Raw genomic sequence first — 27,505 nt, 5'->3', positions numbered from 1 at the left:
GATAACATGCGGGAGGGGAGGAGGGGAACTTGGGGTCGCAATTAATGGTCCCAATCTTTCATGCACCCAACCCGTGCTTATGAAGTTCTGTCAGAAGAAGGTTTTATATACATACACCCTCAACACTTCTAGGCTCCAGACTCATAATTTACACTCTTGACAAAATAGGAGCTACATATGGTACATGTAGGGTCCTTTAACGGCAGAAGTTCAAATACAAAGAAGTTAGATGTATTCACAGAATGTTTACATAGGATTCTTTTCTTGGAATCCAGACAGAATTTGGCAGAATCCCACATTAAATATATTGCCTCAATAAGACGATTTTAACAGCTTGAGATGTGCACATATAATGCCCAGTCCTATTCAGGATCCTAACCCAACTCCCTTTTTTAGATTTATCACACCATGGAATTAGACCAAGGTGATAGGACTTGCTGGCAATTAACACTTAACATTCCTATAATACTGTAAAGCATTCATAGTATTTTATATACATTATTTGAATAATCCTTACAATCACAATTTTAGTTTTCTCATGTTTTGTTTCCGCTATCCTGTCAAGTACGTTATTCATTTATTTATCTATTTATAGGTTAGACTAGACATTTCAAACACTACAAACTGTTATGAAAGCCACCATGAGCTAGCGCGGCCATACTAAAAACAAAAACAAAAAACAATTAATTAATTGTTTAATGTAAAAAATTACTAGAAGCAGAAAAACCTATAGGAAGATCAATACTATTAGAAATTATCAGCTGTTCGTCAGGGACAGTGTTATCAGAGAAATGAAAGACACCGTGAATTACTGCTCTGCAAACAAACGTTGAAAATTGGTTTAAGAGAGCAATAACTCCTGCTGGAGAAAGTCTGTTTAACTGCCTCTAAAAAGAAAAAGAAAAAGCTTCTCAGGGGGCAGGCCTGAGCCTCAGCAGGCTCACCTTCCTTTGGCTATTAAGAAAAACAAAGAATGGATTTTTCATGAGTTATTTATTGCTCATTTGTAACACCCACTACGGGAGCTTTCGGAAAACGACTGTTTCTTGCTGCAGTGCTGATGACCTAATATAATGGACATCATCTCAATCCTACTGAAGTAAATGGTGAGGATACAATTCAATGTTCCAGATCAAAACACAACTTACCCTTTCCCGCTGTGATTTTGGGCCTCCCCCGCCCCCCAGCTTCAAATGCATCAAACTTCTTTTGAAACTCCTCACATGTGATTTGTTATGCCACACAGAGAGTTGCAGCAGGGAACATCGTAGCATTGTTCCCTGTGACCAGGAACACAACTGGAATGAGGAGAATTATATGGCTCATTCACCCTGTTTGGTATGGATCCTTTTGGAGTTCTTCACAATCCCTTTTACGCACAGTGGTAGCTCGGGTTAAGAATTAAAATCGTTCTGGAGGTCCATTCTTAACCTGAAACTGTTCTTAACCTGAGGTACCACTTTAGCTAATAGGGCCTCCTGCTGCAGCCGCGCCGCTGCCACGCGATTTCTGTTCTCATCCAGAAGCAAAGTTCTTAACACGAGGTACTATTTCTGGGTTAGCAGAGTCTGTAACCTGAAGCATCTGTAACCTGAAGTGTCTGTAACCTGAGGTACTACTGTATTTTAACCACGCTGAACAATAGCAAACCTGACCACCTCACACTCGCCCCTAACTCTAGCCTACCTGCATCCATGCTGAGACGTTTTCCTCAGGCTGCCTTCATAGGGCCCCTTGCATCTGTCCAAGGTCCTGGATGCCCTCTGCTTCGCCTGACCTTTAACTCTGACTTATGAATCGATATTGCCAGCTTTCCCTGAAAGCCACAGACCTAGACACAAAGTGTCATTCAGAAGCCTTTCCCAGCTCAGCCTGGAGATACCAGGAGTGAAACCCATAACCTTCTACATGAAAGACATGTGCTCTATCATCCAGAGATAGCTTTCCCTTCTATGGTCCATACAGAATAAATAGACCATTCGCTGATCACTAACAATACCAGCACACCAACCACTGATGCCCCAACAGACCATAGCCCCACTTGTGGGGCAAAAATATCCTGAAGGTGTTACAACTCCAATGTTTTCTTAGCACACATGGACTGGTTTATACAACAAGGAGACAGACTGGTTGGCATCCATCTGTCTCGAGAGACAATGGAGGGTGCCTCCGGGGATGAAGTTAAACTGCTGCGTTAGCAGCACTGAAGGGACCTCCCCAAAGCACAAGGCCCAGATGACAAGACTCCCTCTCGGCCTTGTTTATGAGGGCCAAAGGAAAGCAGAGCAATACATTTGGCACCAGCTTGGATCCAGGAGTTGCCGGAAGGAGGCATACAAGGGACCATCCAACCATCTTAGGGACTCCAGATTTGGGTTTACTCCTTAGTCTTTTCTTCTCCCAAAGATATTCCACAAGGCAGTGGAGGTTTAGGATCAGAGTCTTCCTTCCCCTAGATGGGCTACCATCCCAGGTTGAGGATGTCCCTAATTTCCTTCTACATCACATGCAGAAACTGCCTTTTTGACTTATTGGTCTTGTCCGCTCCAACCCCCAGAGCCTGTCTTCACACGCAGGGGACAACAGTCCTAGACTACCAATTATTATCTTTCCTGCAGTATAAATATCAAATAAACAGTCTTGGTTCTGTGCTGTTCCTTACATTCGACTTACATTGCCCCACCACTGAAGAAAGTTGCAGCAGAACAACAAACTCTCAACATTTATTTCAGCCTTTTAAATTGCTGCTCTTACTATCTTGCACTCCTATATTTCATACACAAAGCGCTGATCAGAAAAAATAACAATAGACATATTTATCAGTCACAGCCATCTGTGTCCCTTTTGCTTGAGCCAAGTATTTTGGCAGGCATGTGTATTTCTGTTTCTTACCCAATAGGATCTCGCCTTGCAAGGAAGGTATTTACTCCCAATTCCGTCTTTCTCTATCAGTGCAAAGGTCATGTAGTGCTTTAAATCTGTCAAGAATTGGATTTAAAATAATATGGTACCGTTCCCTGTGATTAATTAAGCACGAGCTCAATTTGATGGCTGAAACTGAGTCTCCCCACCACTGAGAGAGAACATGCCACCAAACTACATGTTACATGCCGGTTGTGTGTTTTCATGCCCAACTTTTTTTAAAAAAGAAAAGCAATATTGGAGGCTGTAATTGAAAGCTCCTTTTTGAATGATGAAAATTGCCCTCCCCAAACTGCTTTTATACTTATGTGAGGAGGTGGGGTGGGTAGGTTAGGGAGTAAGATGCTGTTATATTTTTCCTGCTCCCTGACCAGCACAAGGAAGCTAGGTTAATGTATCCCTGTAAGTTCACAGAAGTAATTATCCTGGCCATAAATATCAGCTTCAAGTTATACAGCTATCTTTCTACTCTTAAAAGCTTTCATTCTGGCCATCACAAATTTGATTTTCTTTTTTAAAAAATAAATAAATCACAGGTCAGATTTTATACATTCCTCATTTTCTTCTTCTCCATTTTCATTAAGAAAGCAGGTGTGACCCCTAGGCAAATATACTATGAAAAATATCAATGTCCTGTCATCCACCAGGCTTTTCTCTGCAATCAAATAAATGCTGGATTAAGACATGCTTTTCTGTCTCGTGTTGTGCACATTGTCTCCCAAGACTAACAAAATGGCATTTGCAAAGGGACATGTCCCTATCATTTGCTTTGCCATCTGTTGAATAAGAGGCATTTTTTCCTAGTAACTTCACATCTTGCTATGTGGATCAACATGGCAGCAACACCCTAAGTCATGATAGTTATATCTATACATATAGTCCAGAGATAAAGTGAGTCAAACTAAGTTAGTCAAACAGTCAGTCAAGCTGTTGATCGGGTGAATTTGGAGTTAGGGCAATTCAGAATGCAAACTCCCCCCATTCAGAACCCAAGGCAAACCTATTCCCCTCCAAACGCAGGACTGGGCTTGTATTGGTTGGTACAGTGGTACCTTGGGTTACATACGCTTCAGGTTACATACGCTTCAGGTTACAGACTCCGCTAACCCAGAAATAGTACCTTGGGTTAAGAACTTTGCTTCAGGATGAGAACAGAAATCGCACGATGGCGGCGCAGCAGCAGTGGGAGGCCCCATTAGCTAAAGTGGTGCTTCAGGTTACGAACAGTTTCAGGTTAAGAACGGACCTCCGGAATGAATTAAGTACTTAACCTGAGGTACCACTGTATTAGGGTATGTCTAGCTTCCCTGTTGCTAGCTCAACCTTTCTCTCCTCCCTTTCTTTTCACATGGGTGAGGAACAGAAGCAGCAATGCTTCCCTTACCTCCTTCCATCTGCCACAGAACCTAGAACACCCCAACAGCAGCATCCCAGGTGCAAGGGGCTCTGGGAAACATAATTCACCATGTCTCCTAAGTCTAAACTGTAAGGACAAGCTCTAGAGAACTATCTTTTCCTAAGCACTTTGTTTCTGGGACACTGCTTTCTCAGAACTCCAGGTGCCACACCAGAGAGAAGAAAGCTTACCATTCCCCATTCAGGAGCATGGCAAGGTTCCCAACTCAGAATTGGCTGGAGGAGGCATAATTCAAGGTTCCTAAATTTGGAGAAACAGCTGAGGCTACAGAGCCCAAACCCAGAACAAATCCAGGAGATTACACCCCTCTCTAGAAATGAATGGAACAAGTTTGTCCAAACTGATGGTTCAATCAGGAACTGTATTTGTACAATGTACTATATTTAGGCTGCAATCCTGTAAACACACTTAGTTGAGAATAAGTGACTGAACTTAACAGGCCTTAAATTTGTGTAGATATATATTGGACTGCACTGTTATTAGTACTTAGTCAGTATACTAATCATGTGTATATTGTGTTTTTGCCACTAATCAAAGATCAGTCGGAAAGGGGGAAATCTACATTTAATTGCTAGATCCTTGAAATGCTGCAAAATAGCAACCATGCTCCTGCTGCATTCTTATGCAGAAGACTTCAGACCTGATTTAAAAAACCTATTTACAACAAACAAAGCAAAGAAGCTCAAACAATTAAAAAGCTGAAGCAATCCCTGCCTCTTTTAGTGGCAATATTTCTTTATCGTTCGGACAGCATGAGGCTTCATGATGGATTACAAAAACAACAGTGGCGGAAGGGGAGATTGGGGAGGGGAGGAGAAACACCAGGGAGCCTAAATAGTTATATGAAAACTCCAAGGAAAACATCAATCTTTAGTTGTGCAGAGGTATTATATATTTTAAAAAATCTAGGCATCTTAATCATGCTTCCATCAAATTCCTTTAGAAATTGCCTGACTTCTCACACAGAACCAAATGAAAGCAACAAGCTCTATGAATGTAAGTTTCAAATACATTTGTAAGAGTAAGTCATCCCCCAAAAGTTGCATTACACAGCATGATTGCCCCAAGTTTAGGTCTCTTCCCCTCTCTGAATCAGAGCAGCCTTTGGTGCTCCAGATGTGGCACATGATTGCAATCCTGTGCACAGTTACTGATGCTAAAATCCCTTTGAAATCAATGATACTTCATATTTCACACAAGTGAACAGGACTGCAGGCTGAATGTGTATAGGCTAGAAATGTATGAGGTTCACTGCACTGCGATAAAAGGCAGGATATATCCCCCAACATGGCATGTTTAGCACAACCAATACCACTCTGGTTAGAAGCACTCAAAGTTAACAGTTGAAACCTGGTATATTCAAGTAAAAGTACACCCCACCCCACAATATTCCTCCTCAACTTCAACAACACCTGGATTCCATAAGAAAGCAACATCTCAAATAATTTATAATTCAACAGACTGTCATATGAGCAATACAATACAGGTAGGTGTGGTTATGCAAATTATTTTGAAGCAGCCCCCCCCCCCACTTCCACGCCAGTGAGGTACCAGTGACTGGAGTGTCTTGGATTACCGGTATTTTACTTCCAATGTTTTTATTTGTTTGAACACATGGGGGATTGCTTACACCTTTGCCATACATAGTGCAAGTCCTATTAAATCACATTAAAAACAGTCCTTGATCATAAAGGAACAAAATTCCACTCAGTCCGAGGATGCAGCTATACAGCTGCAAATAAAACGTTCTAAGTGTGTTTTGACGTGGGTGGCGCTGTGGTCTAAACCACAGAGCCTAGGGCTTGCTGATCAGAAGGTCGGTGGTTCAAATCCCCGCGAAGGGGTGAGCTCCCGTTGTTTGGTCCCAGCTCCTGCCCACCTAGCAGTTTGAAGTACAAGTAGATAAATAGGTACTGCTCTGGCAGGACGGTAAACAGTGTTTCTGTGCACTGCTCTGGTTCACCAGAAGCAGCTTAGTCTGTCTGCGGACAAACACCAGCTTCCTTGGCCTATAGAACGAGATGAGCGCGCAACCCCAGACTCATCCACGACTGGACCTAACGTTTAGGGGTACCTTTATCTTTGTGTTTTAAGTGCAATATACAATGTTATGGAAAATTCAATGTATTTTTTTAAAAAACGCTTTAAAGAAAAGCATTTTCAGAACATATATACATATGTAGATTCCACCTGAATTGTCACTGTGTGTAAATTGTAGCATGTCATTATACAATATGAAAAGGAGCACATGCCAATCAAGCAGTTATTCAGAATCTTGTCTCCTGTTCAAAATACTTGCTTAGCACAGGGCAGGAAAGCCCTGACATAGAACTTAAATAAGCAGCGTACAGAGCATGAAGTTATGTCTATCTTGTCCTTCCTCCCCAAAAATAATAAAATCATGAAGTTGGAGGGGACCCTGAGGGTCATCTAGTCCAACCCCCTGCAATGCAGGAATTCTGCCCAGAGCCATCCCTGGGTTGGCACAAGCCACCAACCTTCTGGCTAAGAGTCAGACACCATGACCCATTGCACCACCCAGGGCAGCAATAAGTTGTTACTTTTAAAGGATGCTGCTATTTTAAAGGGGGACGTGGATTATTATTCTGCTTCTTTGGGGAAATTATAACATTGGGGTTTTAATCCTATGCAGACTTCCCACCACCTACGTAATTGGTTTCAGTAACAGACCGTGTGGTGCAAACGGAGGCACTTGCCTAACCTCCCGGCAGGTGAGTCGCTGCTCTTTACCAAGAGGAAGAGGGGAGAAGAGAGGAGTTGCAAACACACCACCAGGAATGGTGTATTGGCTCTGCCAGCGCCTTTGCACCAAGCTGAACTTGCCACCACCTTCCCCGTCCCCTCCTCCCGATAAGCTTCTGTTACTCACCTGCCATTAGGTCAGGTAAGCATCTCTGCCCCACTATGCTGTCCACTACTGAATGGTGTTATCAAGCTGCTGTTTAACCAATATAAAGCCTCCTGAAAGCTCCTGGTGGAACATTTACTTGAAAATCAGCTGTCTTGGCATGGTGACGCCATGGATCCAGCCTCCCAGTAGCAGCGTCCTACTTACTGGGACAGGGCGGAGGTAGCTCAGGGCAGTGTAGGCCTTCTAAGTAGTCACCTGTTCCTTCCTTAGACACCCAATTATTTGCATGAATAGGTCTTGAACCTTCAATTAAGTGCATGCAAGTAAGAGATTGCAAGCTTAGACTTAACTTTCCCATAATCGGATACTATATATTAACACCCCAATTCATAACATCTTTAAATTCAAATGTGAACCTTGTTTGGCTTAGCTCCTTTGGTTTAACTGAGTTGAACTCATAGTTGGAGCTGAAAACCTGTTGATAACATTATTTCTTCCGTAATAAAGCACTTTAAGATTCCTTCTAGTAATACGAATCATTCATTATAACATAGCAACAGCTGAAATCTCTAGTATGGTCAAATTCCTTATTGATCTTTCTCATGAAGCCTTAATAGATCATGTAACAACAAATTATGCTCTTTTACACGTTTTCAGCCACTTTCTGCCTTTAAAACTTATTGTGAAAAACAAATGCAAATGGCGTTTTTGCAATCCCTGCTGTCCACAAACTCAGTTCATCTCAAAGGCATAATTCCAGAGTAAACTGATGCAAGTACAGTATACTGGCGAAACAAGAAAATTTGGAGTTTTACAGTGCAATCTTATGCAAGTTTACTCGGAAGTATGTCCCAGTGAATTAAATAGGGCTTATTTCCAGGTAAGTGGATGGAGGATTAAACTTGCAATCTTTTCCAACTCCCAAGTAAACCTGCAGAGGGTTGCAGTGTGGATTAGAATATTGATGTCAGTCTTTGGAATATGCAATTGTGTTCAGTTTCAGAACTAAAAGGCTTAAGACCATGAGGGAAATGTTTGATTCATTCTACACTTCCGGCATCCCCTGCTGGTTGAGTATAGAAGAGGTTCTGCTCCGAATTGCCAGTGCACAAAAATGCAATGACTTATGCAGAAGTCAGAGGAGCCTGAACAATGTCAAAATGGGGGGAAAAATAAAAGCCCCGCCTTGTTGACTGAGGAGTTTCCAAATTTATCTCTCTGGAAGACAATACCCATTCTAGCCACATGAAAGATTATACAAATATGCTTGCTTAACAGCAAAACACCTTCAGCAGAAACAGACACTTGGCAGAACATTAAGATATCATAACTAATGTTTTGGAATCCGTTCACTCTAAATCACCAATCAGGTTACTAACAGAGTCTTTTTAACATTCACCATTTGGCTTCTGTAACAACCTAAGGGTATCAGCAAGTCTTTAGACACAATCCTGAATATTGGCAAGACCAGAGGAATAGAAGCTGTGTTCAGAGGTGAAGGGAAACTCATTTGGAAGGGAAGTCAAAATTTTCCTGGGCCTTGTCCAAATGCTCTAGCATTGAACAATGATCAGTAAGAAAACAGTCCACTCTCTCGTAGAAGCAGCTAAAAACTCAAAAGTCTACTTAGCAAGTTAAGATAAACTGAAGTGATCAGCAAGAGGCCTAAGAGAAAGCCCCATATCATACAGCATTTTTCATACATGGGGAAAATGTCACAGCCTACAGTTAAAGCCAAATAGTTAATACCGAGTGTTGGCTTGTGCAGTCAGAACGAAAAGTCACTTATGTAGAATGCTAATCAGCTCACGGATGTCAAAGAAAAAACAACTCTGCTTTGCTCCAACACAATCTGTTGAGTGGTTATTAATGCTGAAGAAAACAACATGCAATTTCAAAGGTTTCTTTTATACAGCGAAGAAAAAAAATCCAACAATGAAAAACCTTGGTACCTGTAAAACAGCTGACTTCTGTAAGACAAAGACTGCAAATCTATACATGTTTTCCTGGGAGTAAGTCCCTCTGAACTCAGTGGGACTTACTTCTGAGAAATCCATGCAAGTCTACTCTGAAGTAAATTCCTCTGGAAGCAAGGGGACTGGATACAAAAATATGTATAGGAGAACAGCATAAATGAACTGAGCTGACAGGACCAAAAACAAAAACATCTATTTACTTTTCAAAGAAATAAATAAAATAGATGTTACCTCTGCTCTCTGAGTTCGTGGCAAAGCAGCAGATTTTTCGATGGCATAAACGTCCACCAGATACAGGCGAGCTCCTTGTTCCCGGTCCAAAATGGCCGCAGTCTGGATCACTCCGGTGTGGCGCCCAATGGTAAAGAGTCGGCCAAACATTTTGTCTTCACAACGCACCGAAACTATGAAATACTCCACTAGAGCTTCAGTGCCCCTAGGACTAGCTGCCTCAATGGATATCACATCTGTCCCAATAGGCTCACCTTCTTTTAAAATGGTGATGTATTTTGGCTGAGTGAAAACAGGCCCATCAAGTCCTTGCAGAATTACAGTCATCTCAGTGGTGGATTTCCTTCTCTCTGGGCCAAGATCTGTGGCTGCAACGATGAAGCTGTACATAAGCTGAGATGGCACTAAGGTTGTTGACACTCTCAGGTCCCCGCTGTATCGATCCACGATAAAGGTGTCTGTGTCCCCGTTAATTATTTCATACTCCACCTCCCCATTTGCTCCTTCATCAGGATCCGCGGCAACAATCGTGGTCAGAACTGTGCCAATCACAACAGAGGGGTCTGCAGCAAGGGCATTTTGTGATACAAAAGTAGGAATGTTGTCATTCTGGTCAGTTACCAAAATGGTCACATTCTTCAAAGCAAACTTTCTAGATTCTACAGGGACAGCCTGGTCAGTTGCTTTCACCGTTAGCTCAAAGAGATTAGCAAACTCACGATCTATTTCGGCACTGGTATATATTGTTCCTTTGACTTCGTCGATACGGAAGTGGTTCCCTCTTGGCATCTGCTGAATGATTGTATAGGTCAGCTGCCCATTTATATCTGCATCTGGGTCATGAGCAGTTACAGCAATGACTGAGGTGCCAATGGCAATGTTCTCAACAACAGACTTAAATATATCTCCAGGTGGGAATTTGGGTGGGTTGTCATTATAATCCCTGACATATATTACAACAGACATGGTAGAGGATTGAGGAGGCCTTCCTTTGTCTTTTGCAGTGATGTTTAGTTTATACATGGACTGGGTTTCAAAATCCAACTTTTTGGCCAGGAAAATGCTGCCAGTGTTGGGACTGATGCTAAACGTCCCGTGGTTATTTGTTCCTGTAATGCTATAATGAAGGTCAGCATTGTCCCCTGAGTCAGAATCAGTGGCAGTAACAGAAGACACAAGTTCCCCAATCCTCATGTTTTCCAAGACATCAACAAACAAAGTTGACTTGGGAAAGGAAGGACTGTTGTCATTTTCATCCAGTATGTCAATGTTCAATGTACAAACAGAGCTTAGGGGAACCACCCCAGAATCTACTGCTTGGATGGTAAGTGAGTAAGCTGCAGTAGCTTCGTGGTCCAGTTTGCCAATTAAAGTCACCTGACCAGTGCCACTGTCTATTGTAAACTGGTTTTCTTCATTGCCCTTAATGACAGAATAGTGGATCAGTCCATTATTGCTTTCATCAACATCGGAGGCAGACACCCTTAAAACGTGTGTCAGGTTTGCAGCTAGTTCTGATATTGTAGCTTGGTAAAGTTCTTTTAAAAACTTGGGTGCATTATCATTGATATCCTTCAAGTAAACCTGCACAGTTGCCTGGTCCCTTAAAGGCTTTGGCAACCCCTGATCCATCGCAATGACTGTAAGCGTAAACACAGCTGCTCCCCTCTGCCTCATAAGGGATTCCCTGTCCAACTGATGAGTGCTTGTAATTTCCCCACTCATGGCATTCAACTCAAAATCAGGCTGCATGTGTTCAAATGAGTATCTGACTTCACCGTTCGACCCAGAGTCTTTGTCAACAGCACTGATTTTACCTACAAAGGACCCACCATTCTGCTCCTCCTCATAATAAAAAACATAATTGGTACTGTTAAACAATGGCCTGTTATCATTGACATCTTCTAGAATGACAGTGACATTTACAGTGGCACTGAGCGGTTCCACAGCTCTATCAGAAGCCTCCACCAGTAGCGTGTATCTTTCCTGAAGTTCGCGATCCAGCTCACACTTTATATACAGCTGCCCATCTGGAAATATGCCAAAGGCATCTCCAGTATTTCCTTCTATTATGGCGTAAGCTATTTCTCCATTTGCGCCTGAATCTCGGTCAGAAGCATGCACGCTAAAGAACCTGGAGTTCACAGGCTCCAGCTCAGAGATGGTGACTTCGTAGGAGAGCTGATCAAACACTGGTGGGTTGTCATTTACATCATGGACAGAGACTGTTAAAATGAAACTAGAGGAATGCTGAGGGACCCCCAAATCTGTGGCCATAATCTCCACTTGATAAGACCCAGCATTTATGTCCAGTGGCCCTGTCAAGCTTACAGCACCACTCTGCTCATCGACATTAAATAGGTCCTTGGGATTTTGCTTAAGGCTATAGAGGACCTTGCCGTTCACCCCTTCATCAGGGTCAACCGCTTTGGCTTGGAAGATGGTATGCCCAGTACTCCAGTTCTCAACCACATTCACACTTTCCACTGCATGCAGGAAGTGGGGGGAATTGTCATTTAAATCTCTGACAGTTATATTGACCAAAGCATCCCCCGTTATTGTTCCACCACTCGCCACCACTTTGAGCTGGTAAAACGCCTGCTCTTCCCTGTCTATGACGCTGGCAGTGGTGATCAGGCCTGTCATCTTGTGAATCTCAAAGATACCCCTCTGGTCGCCTGTGGTGATCAGGTAAGTGATGTTGGTGCTCAGGTCCATAGAGGAAGCGGAAACACGGCCTACGTGGTAACCCAAGGCCACATTTTCAAACACCACAAAGCTGTAGATATCCTGGCCAAACACCGGGGGATTATCCTGGGTATCTAAGACAGTGACAGTAACGATTGCCTGGTTCTGGGACTGGAGGTTGCCGCCATCGCTGGCCACTACCTGCAGCTGGTAAGCAGTCTTTTCCTCTCTATCCAGGACTGTTTTGGTGGTGATAACCCCTGTTAGGCTATGAATCTGAAACCTGGAGGTGTCTCCTGCTGAGATGCTGTACCTGATGGTCCCATTCAGCCCAAGGTCGGGGTCACTGGCAGACACAGTGGCTACATAACTGCCTGCGGGCTCATTTTCTTGGATGTGGGCAAAGTACTGGACAGGGTAGAACAGGGGGCTGTTATCATTCACATCAAGCAAGCTGACGTTAACCTGAGCCACTGAGGAGAGGGGAGGAGAGCCCAGGTCAGTGGCTAGGACCTGCAGGGTGTATTGCCCCTGTTCTTCCCGATCTAGCTGTGAGATTGTGCTGAGCCTGCCTGATATAGGATCCAAGCGGAAAAATCCCCATGGAGCAACCGACAGACCACCTGCCACCCCTCCTGGCTCAGACTCTTGCAAGGAGAAGCGCACTGTGCCATTATCTCCCAAGTCGCCATCGGCAGCCGTGAGAACTAGCAGCTCAGTTCCTGAAGGGGAATTCTCTGCCACAGACACATGATAGCCATCTGGCTGGCCAAACCGGGGCCTCTCATCATTAACATCCAGGATATTCACAACCAGCTGGGCATAGGAAACTTTGGGCTGCACACCTTGGTCACGAGCGCTGACATTTAGCACGACCTGGGAAGCTATCTCCCGGTCTAGCCCCCCAGAAGCTGCTGTGCTTGGGCCCGAAACCCCCAGGAGAGGCCTAGCCATGATGGTGTCAAGGCTTTTGGTGGTGACTAGGCCACTGTGCTCACTAATACAGAACCAGCCGAGCTCATTGCCAGAAACAATACTATACTTGAGGTTGGCGTTAAGACCAGAGTCACGATCCGTAGCACTCAGGCCTTGCACATAGCTCCCGGGTGGCACCTCTTCGCTGATATTCACTTGGTACACCGACTGCCCAAAGACAGGCGGGTGGTCGTTGATGTCGTTCACAAAGATCACCAGGCTAGCCACGGAGGAACGGCTCACCGGGGCAGGAGCAGCTCCTTCGGGGCTCAAGGCAGAGGGGAGGGCACTGGGGGATGGCGGGGGAGCCCCAAAGTTGTCCATCACAGCCACGGTGAGGTTATAAGTGGGTATGCGCTCCCGGTCGAGAGCAGCGGCCACTTTTATAAGGCTCAGGTTGGGGACTTTGCTGCTCTGCACCTCAAAGTGGCGCTGCTCATTCCCACCCAAGATGGACACTGAGATATTCCCATTGGCCGCCGGCGAGTCGGCATCACTCACAGTCAACAGCGCCACCACTGTGCCGGGCGCCGCATTCTCATCCACAGAGGCAAAGCGGGAGGTGGCCGGGAAATAGCGGAATTTGACCCGTGGCTCATTATCGTTCACATCGAGCAGGCGGATCAGAGCCTCAGCGCGGCCACTTAAAGCCGGCACCCCGCGGTCTGTAGCCTGGACAGTGAGGGAGTACTGACGCCGGGACTCGTAGTCCAGCGCCTCCCGGATCCGGATGACCCCGCTTTCTGGGTCCACCTCAAAAGGAAGTGCCCCTGTTCCATCTACAGCAGCACTTTCTGTCCCCTCCAGGCGGTAGCGGATGTCAGCATTGGTGCCCTCATCAGCATCCGCCGCCGTCACCTGGAGGACACTGGCCCCAACAGGTGCATCCTCAGGCACACGAGCTTGGTAGAGGGTCTGGCTAAAGACTGGCGGGTTGTCATTTATATCCTGCACCGTGACGTTGACTTGTAAATATCCACGCCTCCGGGGCTCCCCTTTGTCCTCCACCTGCACCAGCAGTTGGTAGGCTGGGGTGGCCTCTCGATCCAGCCCGCCACGAGAGACCAAGTGCAGGAAGGCCCCTTCCCCACTGGGGTTGAGAGTGATGTTGAGCCGGAAGCGGCCCTCTTCGTTGCCACCCACGATGCGGTAAGAGCTGTGGTCCACGCCATTGGTCCCGCTGTCTGCATCGGTAGCCGTGTCCAGGATAAGCTGCCGGCCGCTCCCCGTGTCCTCCTTGAAGGTCACCACAATGGAAGGGTCCGGGAAGACGGGAGCATTGTCATTCAGGTCCAGCACCACCACACGCACCTCGCTGGGGTAGGTTGGTTGGCTGGAGAGCACCACAAGATCCATCACATCGCTGGCCAGGCTCTCGCGGTCGATGGTGGCACGGGTGTGGAGGTCTCCTGAAGTGGCATTGATGGAGAACAGGGCGTGGTGCTCACTCAGGCGATAGGTGAAGCCCGGTCGGGTGGCAATGGTGCCCACCCAGGTGCCTGGAGGTTGCTCCTCCAGCACCTGGAACAGCTGCCGGGGCTCAGCTGAGGCGTGGAGCGGAGGCAGCAGCAGGAAGGAGGCGAAGTAGGGGAGAAGAGGCCAGGTGGAAGAGCCCATGGTGCAAGCCAGGATGTCGAGCGGGGAGGGGCAAAGATCTTCCCTCACAGCCAAGGGCCAACCGAGCAGCCAAGCCAAGACAACCCAGAGATGCCCAAAGTCCGTGGAGAGTCGGGCGGGCAGCGCCAATCCACATCACCAGCGGAGCCCAGGTGGGGAAGCGCGGGTTGTCACGGCCTCCGCAGCCGCGGGCATCTCTTCTCGCGTGCGGGGCAGGCGCCAGGCGAAACAAGCCGTCGGTCCGAGAGCCGTCGCTGCCTCCCACCAAGGCTCAGCCTTCTCTTGTTCTGTTGCCCCTTCCACCCCCTTCAAGCGACTTGTGCGGGCTGGGGGACCAGCGTTTGCCTGGCCAAAATGAACCCCCCGCGGTTCCGGGCTGGATGGTTACTCACAGAGAGCGAGAAAAGTCCGTCCAGTCCTTTCAGCAAAACTCGCGCCGAGAGCCGACGGGACGCGCGACGGAGCAACTTGGCGTGAAAAGTGCCAGCGCTCCCCTCTCGCCAGCGCTCTTTGCTCGCTATAACCCAGCGTCCTTTCTTTGCAGGGAAAAGATGCAGCCGATTCCTCCTCCTCCACCTCCTTCTCAGATTCTTCGGAGCGTCTTTTCTCCGCCGTCTTGTCCCACCTTTAGCCGTCGCCGCCGCTGCTTGGAGCCTTTCTGGACGTGCGCGCAGCTCGGAGCGCTCCTGGGCATTGTGCGAAAAAGTTCTCTTCGGCTAAGAGCGGCCGCTCCGGCTCGCCTCTCTTTTGTACATCCCTGCGAGCATCAGCTCCGCCGCGGGCTGGGCATCCGGCTGCGCGCACAGGACCCACAAGGCGCGCAGAGACACCTCGCCGGAGATCAGGGGTGCAAAACGAAAAGGGGAGATGCGGGGCGAGGAGGCTCCTTTTTTTTTTTACTCTGCCGAGACGAGCAGGAACTTTTTGGGTTGCAGCGTCTCCCCTGCAAGGCTCGGAGCGCCCGGCAGCCGCTCAGCTGGGCGCGAGTTCGGGTCCCCGCTTCGCCTCCATCAGCTGCTCGGCTCGCCCAGCCGGACGGCAGAGAGGAGAGCGCGCTCGCGCGAAGGAGCCTCCTGCCCGCACCCACCGCGCAGCAGCGAGCCCGGCAGAAACTTTGCACGCCCCTCCTGGCGCTCTCGGCTCTTCACTCGCCGGCGCGACGCCCTCCTGCTCGGCCCCTCCCGCCCGGGCTCGGCGAGCCCGCCCCGTCCCCGCCTCCCATTGGCCAGCCGCCTCCCGGCCCGCCCACGCACCTCCCCGTCGAGTCCCAGCTCGGCGGCCGGCTCCGCCCCCAGCCCCTCGTCCTCCTCCTCCCGCGGAGAGCCGGGGTCGCTTCGGCCCGCGCGCCACTGGCTCCTCGGCGCGTCAGTCAACAGGAGCAAGAGGAGCCGCCGCTCGTCGGAGGGGTCGGCCAGAGCAGCTCCGTCGGGCGGCCGCTAAGGAGCGTGGAGAGAGACGCTGCTGGTTACTCCGCAGAGAGCGGGCGGCGGGGGGGGGGAGGCGATGGGCGACTCGCCGCCGTCAACAATAAGTCCGAAAGGGGATTAAGCAAAGCATGTCTGGGAAGGCGCGACGCGGATTTGGCTTTAACCGCTTCGCCGCCGTCGGAAGCGGGCGATTCGCTTTCCGTCCCCCGCTGCGGGACTCGGGAGCGTCGGCGCAGTTGGCTGCCGGGCTTAGCGCAGGCAAGAGGTCCGCTTTGCCTCTAGATAAGGGACGAGGCTTTAGACAAGGGGGGAGGGAAGACCTCGACATTCTATTCTCGGGGACCCCCATTGGGGACCCCCACCACCTTTCCTCGCCCGCCCCGAAAGGTAGCGGTTCTTATGGGATTTCCGCATCCCCAGCAGCAAACGGGCAGTTCTCCCTCGCTCTGTGTGCGCGCGCGTTCCCAGGCGCTTACTTAATTTTCAAACGGGTCACAAAGGTCTTTTTATTTTATTTTAGTGATAATAAATCTTTTTTTTTTACCCACCCAAAGGGGTAAATTGACAAGTATGGGAGGGCAGCCGGTGGCTGCTGCAGGAAACTTGGGTGCTTCTCATGCATGCTTCTCACAATAAGCATGTCTCTTGCACGCCAGTCTGGCCAGTCCCTTTGGGTGATTCTAGGCTGCCACTATTTCCAGGGGGAATTGAATCACAATCCAGGTTGCACAATTAATGGTGATTTGATAAAGTCATGGGGAAATACACCAGAAAGTGTGGGGTAACACTTGCCTGATACAATATATGTGCCGGTATAACCTCCCCACAAATCAGAATGACCACAACCATGTGACTCAGACACTGCTGCCATTTCTCAACCGAACCTCCCTCACAGAGTTGTTGTGGAGGTAAAATGGATTGGTGGAGAACCATGCATGTCTTTTTGAGCTCCTTGGAAGAAAAGTAGTAGGATATACTTATGTAATAATACATAAAATACATCTTGTCCTTTGTCTTACCTAGCAGAGTGACTAGAGCTGGCCTGACCCTGAGTCCAGCAAGCAACCAATGAGCAGAAAGAGTGGTACCTCGGGTTAAGTACTTAATTTGTTCCGGAGGTCCATTCTTAACCTGAAACTGTTCTTAACCTGAAGCACCACTTTAGCTAATGGAGCCTCCTGCTGCTACCGCGCCGCCAGAGCACGGTTTCTGTTCTCATCCTGAAGCAAAGTTCTTAACCCGAGGTACTATTTCTGGGTTAGCGGCGTCTGTAACCTGAAGCGTATGTAACCCAAGGTACCACTGTACTAGAAATCAACACCGCCATTGCCTCTGTCTCTCTGGAGCTGACTGGATGAAACCACCCCACTTTTCCCTACCATGCTGCTTGGCGAAAGAGTGACCAATTTCCTTATTGCAGTAGGAAATTTATAGGCAGGAATTGCTTCAGGGTCAAAGCCATTGCACTGCCTTCTCTCTCTGGGCAGTGTGGTGGACGGAACTGGATCCATTGCACCACCCAAAGGGCAAGGTGGCAACTGCTGATTGCTGTCATTACTTGTTTTCCCACCTAAAGAGCATTTTTGTGCCCTTCACCTGCTTACTTCTGGGCAGCAGCCTGATCTCCGTCAGCATCCACAGGCAGGCAGAAGTTGCATGAATTGGCCTGCTTGGGGGAAAGGAAGTGGGGAAGGGTGCTGCTGAAGGCTGCTTCTTAAAGGCAGCTAGTCAAGGATACGGCATTTAATTCCACTGATTTCTACAAGAGACATTTAAGCCAATGCTCTTTCTTTGCTATTACATCTAGTTATAAATCCAAACCTGAGCCCAGTCAAAAACAGGTGCCCCAGCTGAGCCCCAGGGATTCCTAGTTCAAATAAAACTCCTTTGATCACATTGATTTCTTGCAAGGGCATCAGTTAGTGCATTCAAGGTGTTGTGTTCAGAAAAAGCAGGGGGGAGAGTTAAGGAGTTGGTGTTTCTATAAAGTGGATTGCTTCTTAAGTGGGACTTCAAAATCTCTTACACATCATATATCATTTCCCAATTTTCCAGATTGTTAGTTTTGTAATCATTCAAACAAGTACCCTGATAAGATGTTCCTGACAGTAAATATAATTTTATTTAAAAGCAAAGCACACAAGCTGTCACTCGTGGTTCTATAAGAAAGTAGTTTGCTTTGGGAGGGAAAGGGGAAGAGATGAATACAGACTAAATAAAATGTCTATTTTGCTTTATATGCAGAAAAGGAAGGGGAACTTATGGACCTTCAGTTGCTGATGAGCTAAAACTTCTGTTAGCATAGCCAGTGATCAGAGATGGTGGAGACTGTAGTCACACAAGATTTCGTGGGCACCAAATTCCCCAACCCTGATTTGAAGGAAACCTTTATTTAAACACAAGAAGAACCATGTTGCAGAGAAGATACCGTTAGGAGAATAAGCTTTGCACTGAAGAATCGCACATTTGGCCTTTCCAGAAATGCAACCAGTGTTGCACTTTAAAAAAAATAAAAAAAAAATCGCAATCATTCTGCAAGTGAACAAGTGTTACGGCTATATCTCACAGTGGAGCCATGATGCCACTTGTAATGATGAGTGACATAAAGGACTTGCACTAATTTGGGAAGGTTTCCTTTAAGCAGCACTCATGGGTTATGTATATATATAGGGTGTGAAATATATAAATATGTATAAACAGCAGCCGTGCAATGCCCATTTCAAGATGATGCTTTTTTTCTTCTGGGTGCATGCAAGAGAGCTATTTGTAAGGCACGCAGTGATTTCTGGCTTTTTCAGACACATTGCAAAGGTACAGTGCCCCAGTGCTGGTATTATGCTCTATATGAGGTTAAGGCGAGAATTTCAGCTCTCTTCTCCTGACCTTTCTCCAAGTGCCAGAATCAACCTCAGTCAGACATGCAGCTCAATTTTATTCTCAGAACAAGTAAATCCCATTGTGTCCAAACGGACTTGCTCTCTTATTAAATGGACTTAGGATTGCAACCTAACTCTGCTGCTACTTTCAAGCAATGGAAGGGGTGCTATTTTCCTAAACACTTCCTACGAGTAAGCCCCATTCAAGCAGAGGACTTCTTCCAGCGAAACAAGCATCCTGTTCTATGCCATGGATAGGAATGGAAGCTTTTTTCACTCACACATATGGTAGTTTTTCTGAGTCCCTTCTGGGACTAGTGGCAGAATCCACTTAAAAGAAACAAAAACTGAACCCAGTGTGCGCACACTCTATATATACATAACTACACCTGTTCCCACTCAGGAAAGCTGAGAAAGGCTATATTCCTTCCATACATCACAGGGAGAAGGGATATTTTGTTGCTGGCTCCCATAGGAATGAGCATAAGTGTGACGCTAAAAAGAAAACCTTTTAGAAAAAATGTCTGGGCAGACCCTTTGTTTATGAAAGCACACTGTGAATTTGCCATTGTAAGCCTGGTGTAAATACTTAAATGTCAATCTCCTAATGTGTTTCCAGTCTCATCTGCGGATTACTGTCTGCTTTGCCAGTGCAGTGCAATTCAACGGCAGGTCAAGAGTGCCCCCTGGTGTTCTTATGCTATTAAACGTTGCTGGTTGTGTGTGTGTTTTTATTCGACTGTCCCATTTAATTTTATTAGTAGACTAGAGGTCTCTGATTACAGCGCTATTTCCTCTTTGTCACCTTGGGACAGTAGCAGGGGGGACAGAAAGATTTGTCGGAATCTCTGAATAGCACCTTTGGGGGAGAAGGTATAATTTCTGCTCAACAATAACTTCAAATTGCATCCAACCACCAGTTGTTTCCGGACGAAGAAACTTCCTGGCAATTCCAGATTCTCCAACTGCCAAAAACTAAATAGCATATTATGGAAATCAGGGGATGGCAGAGTACCAAACCTTTCAATAAACGCATATCTGGATGCAAGCGAAAGAGCTATTCGTAAGACGTTTGGTGCTTTATGGCTTTTTCTCACACGCTGCAAAGGGACAGTGCCCCAGAGCCAGTATATGCTGCATGAGAGATCAGGGAAGGAACTTCAACCCATTTCCCACAAATTCCAGGACCAGCCCCAGCCAAACTTCGACATAAATCCCACTGAGTCCCATAGGATTTAACCACCTTAGGAAACCGACATAGGATTACAGCCGTACTCTGCTGCCACTTTCAAGCCTTGCAGGGGAAGCTGAAAAATTAAACTTAAATAAATAAATAAATTTCAGTTTCCAGTTTTTAAAAAAATATTTCAACAGCAATACAACTCCAATATTACAATAAACAATTTTTTAAACTTTCCCCACCCCTTTTGCAATTTCTAATTTTATTTTAAATTATAACTGCATTTTCTTCATTAATCCAATTATTAATTACTGAATTGTTTCCTTTTAAGTTATATTTTAACTGTTTGGTTTCAGTTAGTCCTGCTAATGAACTAATATGTGTACAATAACATTTCAAAGAATCTACAAATGTTCTTCAGTCTCCCTAATAAAGTTTTTTCTCTTCTTGGTTCCTTATTGCTCCTGTTAATTTTGCCGTTTCGGCATAGTGCATAAGTTTGTTTTGCCACTCCTCTTTGGTTGGTACAGAATCTTCTTTCCATCTCTGAGCATAAAGCATCCGGGCCCGAAAAATTAAACTTTGAGGCTATGTTCCTAAGCACACTGGGAGTAAGGCCCACTGAACGCAGTACTATTTACTTCTTGCGTGGAAACAGGCATCAGATGCACTGCACATCTCTATGAAACAGAAATGGCAGGCTACAGGGACCACATGTCAATGTTGGTTGGGACCAGAAGCAACATAACAGAGGACCTCAGCTTCCATTGCTTGGTCCACTTTTGCTTCTGGTCACAACTTCCCCTTCCATCCATTACAGATTGTCTGGTGGTTAAAGAATTTGATCTGCCTATTCATTCAAGGAAAATGTATGCATGTATCTACTTGCTTCATTTATATCCCACCTTTCTGCCAAGCTAGCATAAATGTCCCCCCCTCCCCGCCAGCCCATTTTTATCATCACAACGATCCTGTGAGGTAGGTTTGGTTAGGAGAGATTGCCTGCCTCAAAGTCATTTATTGCCCAAAACGGCATTACATGTTATCTCTGCAGACCAGTTCAAGGAGATGGTACAAAACCTAATTTTACCATCTGCTTGTGACTAAAAAGGAAATATCCAAGAACCTATTTTGCCTTTTGTTTCAAGCAACAAGACTCAGGAAAAGTAACAAGAAAAGGCAGAATAATTGAAAATCAGCAGACATAGACAAAGCAAAGATCAAGGAATCCTCAGTGACAATGAGGTGCCACCATGCTAGAGGTTTACCCCCTCCCTCTCCTGTTGTGATGCTTTCTTGTGGCTGAAATGAAAGAAGAGGATCAAATCTAAACATTACTAGGAGCCTTGGCTGGAGTTCATTACTAAAGAGATGTTTGGGCTGATTCCTGGATGACTTTGCTCTCTAAAACAAAGAGATATCACAGGTCATTAATTCTTGCAAGTCTCCTTTCTTTTATATGAGTAATTTGGCATCTGGCATAAATATGGGAGAGCAGCAGCGATTTGGTTATGGTCTTTACAGATTAAAATCTTTCAGAATAAGAGAGAAATAAATACAGATGGCGATGCAGAAAGGCTTTGATGTGCATCTGATTATCACATTTAGTTGCATCCTGTTGTCTGGCTACTACTGATTCCTTGGCTACTTTTGCCTGTAACTGCCTGAACAAATAAGCAGCACTCTTTACTGCCTCTGTTCCTCGCAAGCGGACGGCTCTTCCAGACTCCGGTGCGGGACTCCCCCAGATGACCAGTTCATTCATCCGTCATCCTGATTTGTTTGCACAAAGTTTATCTGGTGGTTGGACTATGCCTAGTCTCCATTCTGCCTTGTTTTGTTTATGGAGCAGTGATTCACCAATAAGCATTTGTCCTGCATCCATTCTGATTTGCTTGAAGAGAGTTTCCACTTCCTCCTATTAACCGTTCCTTCATTCCACACTTTTCAGTGCATTTCCCTGACACTTTTCAAACCACAAAACTTTATTGATTTGTTTTTATTTAAAGTGAATTTCTTGTGCTAGGGCAACAGAGCAACTTAATGCACGTCAGTTGTGCAAACCTTGAATCCTCCCCACAAAATAAAGGAAGTCAGGTAAATGTTGGCTGCAGACCTTTGTACTCAGTGGGACTTACATTTGAGTAAATGTATGCAGGATTGAGCTGAATGCCATAAATGCAAATAGTTTCCATTTCACTTGGTGTGTGTGGGCGAAATAGGGTAACATTGTCCATTTCTACACATAATGGAAGAACTACCAACTATTTTCAGAAAATTCTAGTGAGCTAAAGGTAAAGGTAACCCTGACCATTAGGACCAGTCATGGATGACTCTGGGGTTGCATGCTCATCTTGCTCTATAGGACGAGGGAGCCGGCGTACAGCTTCCAGGTCTAAGCTGCTTCTGGTGAACCAGAGCAGCACACAGAAACGCCTTCCCGCCAGAGCCTATTTATCTACTTGCACTTGACATGCTTTTGAACTGCTAGGTGGGCAGGAGCTGGGATTCGAACCACTGACCTTCCGATCAGCAAGCCCTAGGCTCTGTGGTTTAGACCACAGCACCACCCGCATCTGTAATGAGCTAAAACCACCCCCAATAAAAAACATCAGTGTTGTTGTACACCAAAGGAAAGGTTAGGCCTCATTTGCATATTTGGATATAGTGCATATTTGGAGTTTGTGGGTACCAGATTCCCCTAAATTCCTGGGTCTAGTAGGGGTTATAATTTAATCAATGCAAATGTTAAAATATAAGCCAGATCAGTTTCCTGATCAAGTAATTGCTTGGGAGACAAGCCATTTAGAGAATATAGGGAAGGCGATAAGCCATTAGGAAAGCCAAAGAGGGGTGCCCTGTGCGATACAGGAAAGGGGAAGGGCCCCTCCCTCAACTCAGAGTTAGTTAGTAGACAAAGGCAGAGTTTTAAGTAGAGTTCAGAGCTGAGGGTTGGCCATGGTGTGACCTAGAGGAGAAAAAAAAAAACAATTGCAGGCTGTTAAAAGCAGCTAAAGCTACAGAGGGAGTCAGGCTGATTTCTGTTTGACTTTACAGCTCAGGTTGAATCCATCATAGACTCAGGTTGTATATATGTGTAAATAAACCATACATCATAAAGACACCACAGTCTCTGCTATGCCTCATTTCCAAAAGGAAACATGGTCCCTGGGTAAGCCGCCTGGAACCCCTGGCATCCCACACGGCTCGGAGATTGGGGTCATATGCAACAATATTTCACCATTTGGCGTTTGCATTAACCATGGTTGCACATGGTTCTTATTTTTTGCAAAGGTTAGGGAACATCCCTTTTCTCTTCCCCCACCCTCTTTTCCTCTCCCTTTCTGGGTCAGTTGATATGGTCCTTGGGGTATTGCGCTCCTGAGCCATTTAAGGCTTTTTACGTCAAAGCCAGCACTTTGAATTGGGCCTGGAAACTAATTGGCAGGCAGTGCAGTCAGGCCAGGATCAGTATAATATGCGCAGATAGTCTTGCCCCCATGAGCACCCTGGCTGCCCAATTCTACACCAGCTGAAGTTTCTGAACCATCTTCAGAGGCAGCCATATGTATAACATGTTGCTGGGTCAGAATGAGATCCAGTCTTTTCCAGCTTGCTGGCCTAGCCAGGATGACACTCATAGCCTAAAGGCACGAGGTCTTCCCTGTTGTATGTCACCTGGTATTTAGAAGTATGCTGTTGGCAGGCTCACAAAACTGGCCAGCCTGTTGAAAATGAATTTGCCTGCTGGGGAAAGGGTTGGCAAAGGAGGAATGGAGAGCCAAAGCTGGCAACAGCACTTAGCATGTTTGGGCAACTGCCAGAGCCCCAGAGCCATGGCAGTGTTCACCACCAATACCTTCCCTGACCCTGTTTTATTTACTCATTTGGCCTGGTTCTCCATGCTGGGTGCCTGGATCTAACTGTCATTTCAATTTCCCACAGTGCCCCACTTAGTGTTGTTGTTGGGCCTTGTGAAAAATTAATATGGTGACCCCATATGTACCTGAGCCGGATGCCAAGCAAATCTGCCAGGACCCACTGACAAAGAGCACTTACCTGACAATATTGAGCACCTTGAAGCAGGTGTGCTCAAAGAGATCTAATGTACATTTTAAAAATCACAATCAGGATTAGAATCTGTTGTTACAAATCTAGAGTAGGTGTAAACTCCAGAGATTTTTTTAAAAAAACAAACCAACATTAAAACTGATATTCCGGCATCAACAACTCATTTCTAAAGAAGAACATGTAGGTTAGTTCATTAATTATATTTGGTTACTATTTCTTTGGGGCATGGGTGGCGCTGTGGTCTAAACCACAGAGCCTAGGACTTGCCGATCAGAAAGTCGGCGGTTTGAATCCCCGCAACGGGGTGGGCTCCCATTGCTCGGTCCCTGCTCCTGCCAACCCAGCAGTTCGAAAGCACGTCAAAGTGATAAATAGGTACCGCTCCAGCAGGAAGGTAAACGGCATTTCCGTGCGCTGCTCTGGTTCGCCAGAAGCAGCTTAGTCATGCTGGCCACATGGCCCGGAAGCTGTACGCCAGCTCCCTCGGCCAATAAAGCGAGATGAGCGCCGCAACCCCAGAGTCCGTCACTTTACTTACTAAAGTCATACCTTGGGTTGAATGTGCTTTGGGATGAGCACGTTCGAGTTGCGCTCCACAGCAACCCAGAAGTAACGGAGCGTGTTACTTCAGGGGTTTCGCTGTTTGCGCATGCGCAGACGCTCAAAATAACATCACACGCATGCGCAGAAGTGCTGAAATGTGACCCGCGCACACACAGACGTGCGGACATGGGTTACGTTTGCTTCTAGATGCGAATGGGGCTCCAGAATGGATCCCGTTAGCATCTAGAGGTACCACTGTACTTCTTTAATAGGGATATATTTTCCTGTGGTTTTCATTTTTTAATTGTGTTTTGTTTATTTTTTTAAAGAAAACTTACACCCAGATTATCCACTGTCAGGGGCTGGACTGAGAAGGAATGGTGGGAGCCGCTGCCATCTCTCTCTGTACCTTCCTGGGAAAAGGAGGACAATGGTTTAGAACAGTGGTTTGCTGAAGGGCATAGTTCAGAGGCTGATGGGGGGGGGGAGCTGGGTTATATTGGAGCAGGAGGGTGGAGAAGCATGGGGGGAGAGCCAGTTAACAGACTCAGTGTCTCTTGAAAGCATTCCTGACCCTTTTTCTGTCAAAACTAGGCAAGCTGTGCGTGTAGCAGAACAGAAATCTCAAAGGCACTGACCAACCTGCGCAGGAGTGACATAGATTAAGGGGGACTGAAGGGGTGGGACTTTACTTGGAGCAATGCCATCGTTAGAGAGACAGAGTTCTTTGTCACTCTCTGTGAATACTGAATAAATTCCATGGTAAGAACTCATTTCATTTATCCGCCTTTTAATTGCCACCAGGGAAGGGGTCGTAATTCCCTGAAGCCTTGCCAGAGCCCTGACATCCACTCCCCCCCCGCCCCAGGAACTCAGAGTGGAGAACAAAGCAAATCATCATCATCATCATCATCATCATCCGGGGTGATATCTAATGGTGGCTTCCCACAGACAAGTAGGACTTACCCTAACTCCACCCTGCAGTCACTATGCTCTCCCAAACTTGCTATGGAGGGTTGGAGACCCCCTGATGCAGTTTGCAGGAAGGGCAGTAGGGAGAATGGATTGAAGGGACACTGGATATTCCCAACAGTATTTAAAAGTGATATATCATATCCAGTGGTGGACCTGCATTTTTTGGCCCTTGAAGCTTGCACTGCTATGGAGGCCTCTTTGCAATCAGCAACAAGGTGGGGTTCTGCGACAGAGCACCACAAATATTGAAAAAGAGTTAACTACTACATTTCAGATTTTGATTAAAATTGCTGTACTGGGTTGTCCTATGTTACAGGAAGCACATTTTACAAACTACTCTTTTTTCTGGTTTTTCTAGCAACATATTCATGTACAGTTTTGTCATATCAGAGCTTCCATGCAAAGTCATTTTCTAGAGACAACATGTATACAGACTTTAAGTGCTCTTCAGCAGAACAGCCAATTTACGGTGACACTCCACCGTTACAACTTCTGTGCTACTCATTCTCAAACTTTGGGATTGCTGAAACATATGCAACAAAAAATTAATCAAAACGAGTTGTGTGCTACTGTGGCACTACTGTGCAACAAAATCACTTGCCAAAAAGGGGGGGGGGGGGGCTTTCTGCAGCAAGGAAAGTGATGGGGAAATGCCCTGGAAAGTGTGGGATAACAATTGCTTGACATGGCACTATATAACCTCCCGCAAACAATTCAAAATCAACAGCCACCTTGCAAATTTTGTGCAAACGAATCAGTTTACGAGAACAGCAGTCAAAACAGGAACAGCATTAAGAAAAATACACCTTGAAAAGGAAACATTCTGTCCATAGCTGTCAACTTTCCCCTTTTTTTGCGAGGAATACTATTCAGAATAAGGGTATTTCCCTTAAAAAAAGGGAAACGTTGACAGCTATGATGCCCAAAAGCCTTTCTGAAGAGCCACATTTTTGTCCATAACAGAATAAATGCAGGGCCCTGGTGGATATAAATTACAGGTGTTTAAACACTCCCACACACTCACAAACATACATACATACATGCATACATATTAATCCAAGTACTTTGAAACTAAAATCCTGAAATTGCTATCTGCAAAAAAGACCACAAGGTGGCAGAATACACTTTGACACGTTATTCCACTGAATGTGTATTGTGAAAACATTATGAATTGTTGTTTTTGAAATTTATAATTTGATGTATTAGATTAGACCATAAAAAAATGAATTGCCAATGTATCATCTGCAGATCATCAACTATTGACTGGATAAATTGATTGGTGACTGTAAGCAAGAACCAAAAGTGAACTATTTTGTAATTAACATCCAAGCTCATTATTCAGACCTGAAAATTAGAATAACCATCCAGCACTCATGATGCCCCATGCTTCCCATTGTGTTGCAGATTTTTGTGCAAAGCTGTTTTAAGAGAAAGCTCAACTTTGCATTGTGATCCAGTATAGCTGGGGGAAGGCTCAAAAAGCTGAAAAGTGACATAGGAGCAGGGGGTGGATGATCCTTAGGATCGCTTCCAACTCTACAATTCTATGATTCTAGTGAGCACATTGATGCCCTGCACAATCACACACATTTCTACACCACTCCACAAATGCAAGCTCCAGGAATTCTTTCAATATCCTCTCTACAAGCTTTGTTCCGATTATAGGTCTCCAGCCATTTAAGTTTTATGCTCCAACATAAATATGAACAAATATATTTAATAACAACTTTTAGCT

The 27,505-nt window shown here is 45.9% G+C and overlaps 1 protein-coding gene across 1 annotated transcript in view; it reads right to left on the bottom strand.

The window, feature by feature from the left end:
• FAT4 (FAT atypical cadherin 4) overlaps window positions 1–15,786 on the bottom strand; it is a 138,721-nt gene extending 122,935 nt beyond the window's left edge. The window contains exon 1 of the mRNA XM_083456913.1: window positions 9,419–15,786. Within this exon, the coding sequence (XP_083313039.1) occupies window positions 9,419–14,698 (5,280 nt within the window). The 5' untranslated portion in view covers window positions 14,699–15,786. The remainder of the gene's footprint in view (window positions 1–9,418) is intronic.
• Between the last annotated feature and the right edge of the window lie 11,719 nt (window positions 15,787–27,505).

Source organism: Podarcis tiliguerta (assembly GCF_965153285.1).
Source record: "Podarcis tiliguerta genome assembly, chromosome: 9".
NCBI lineage: Eukaryota > Metazoa > Chordata > Lepidosauria > Squamata > Lacertidae > Podarcis > Podarcis tiliguerta.
This window is presented reverse-complemented; position numbering and strand designations above follow the sequence as displayed.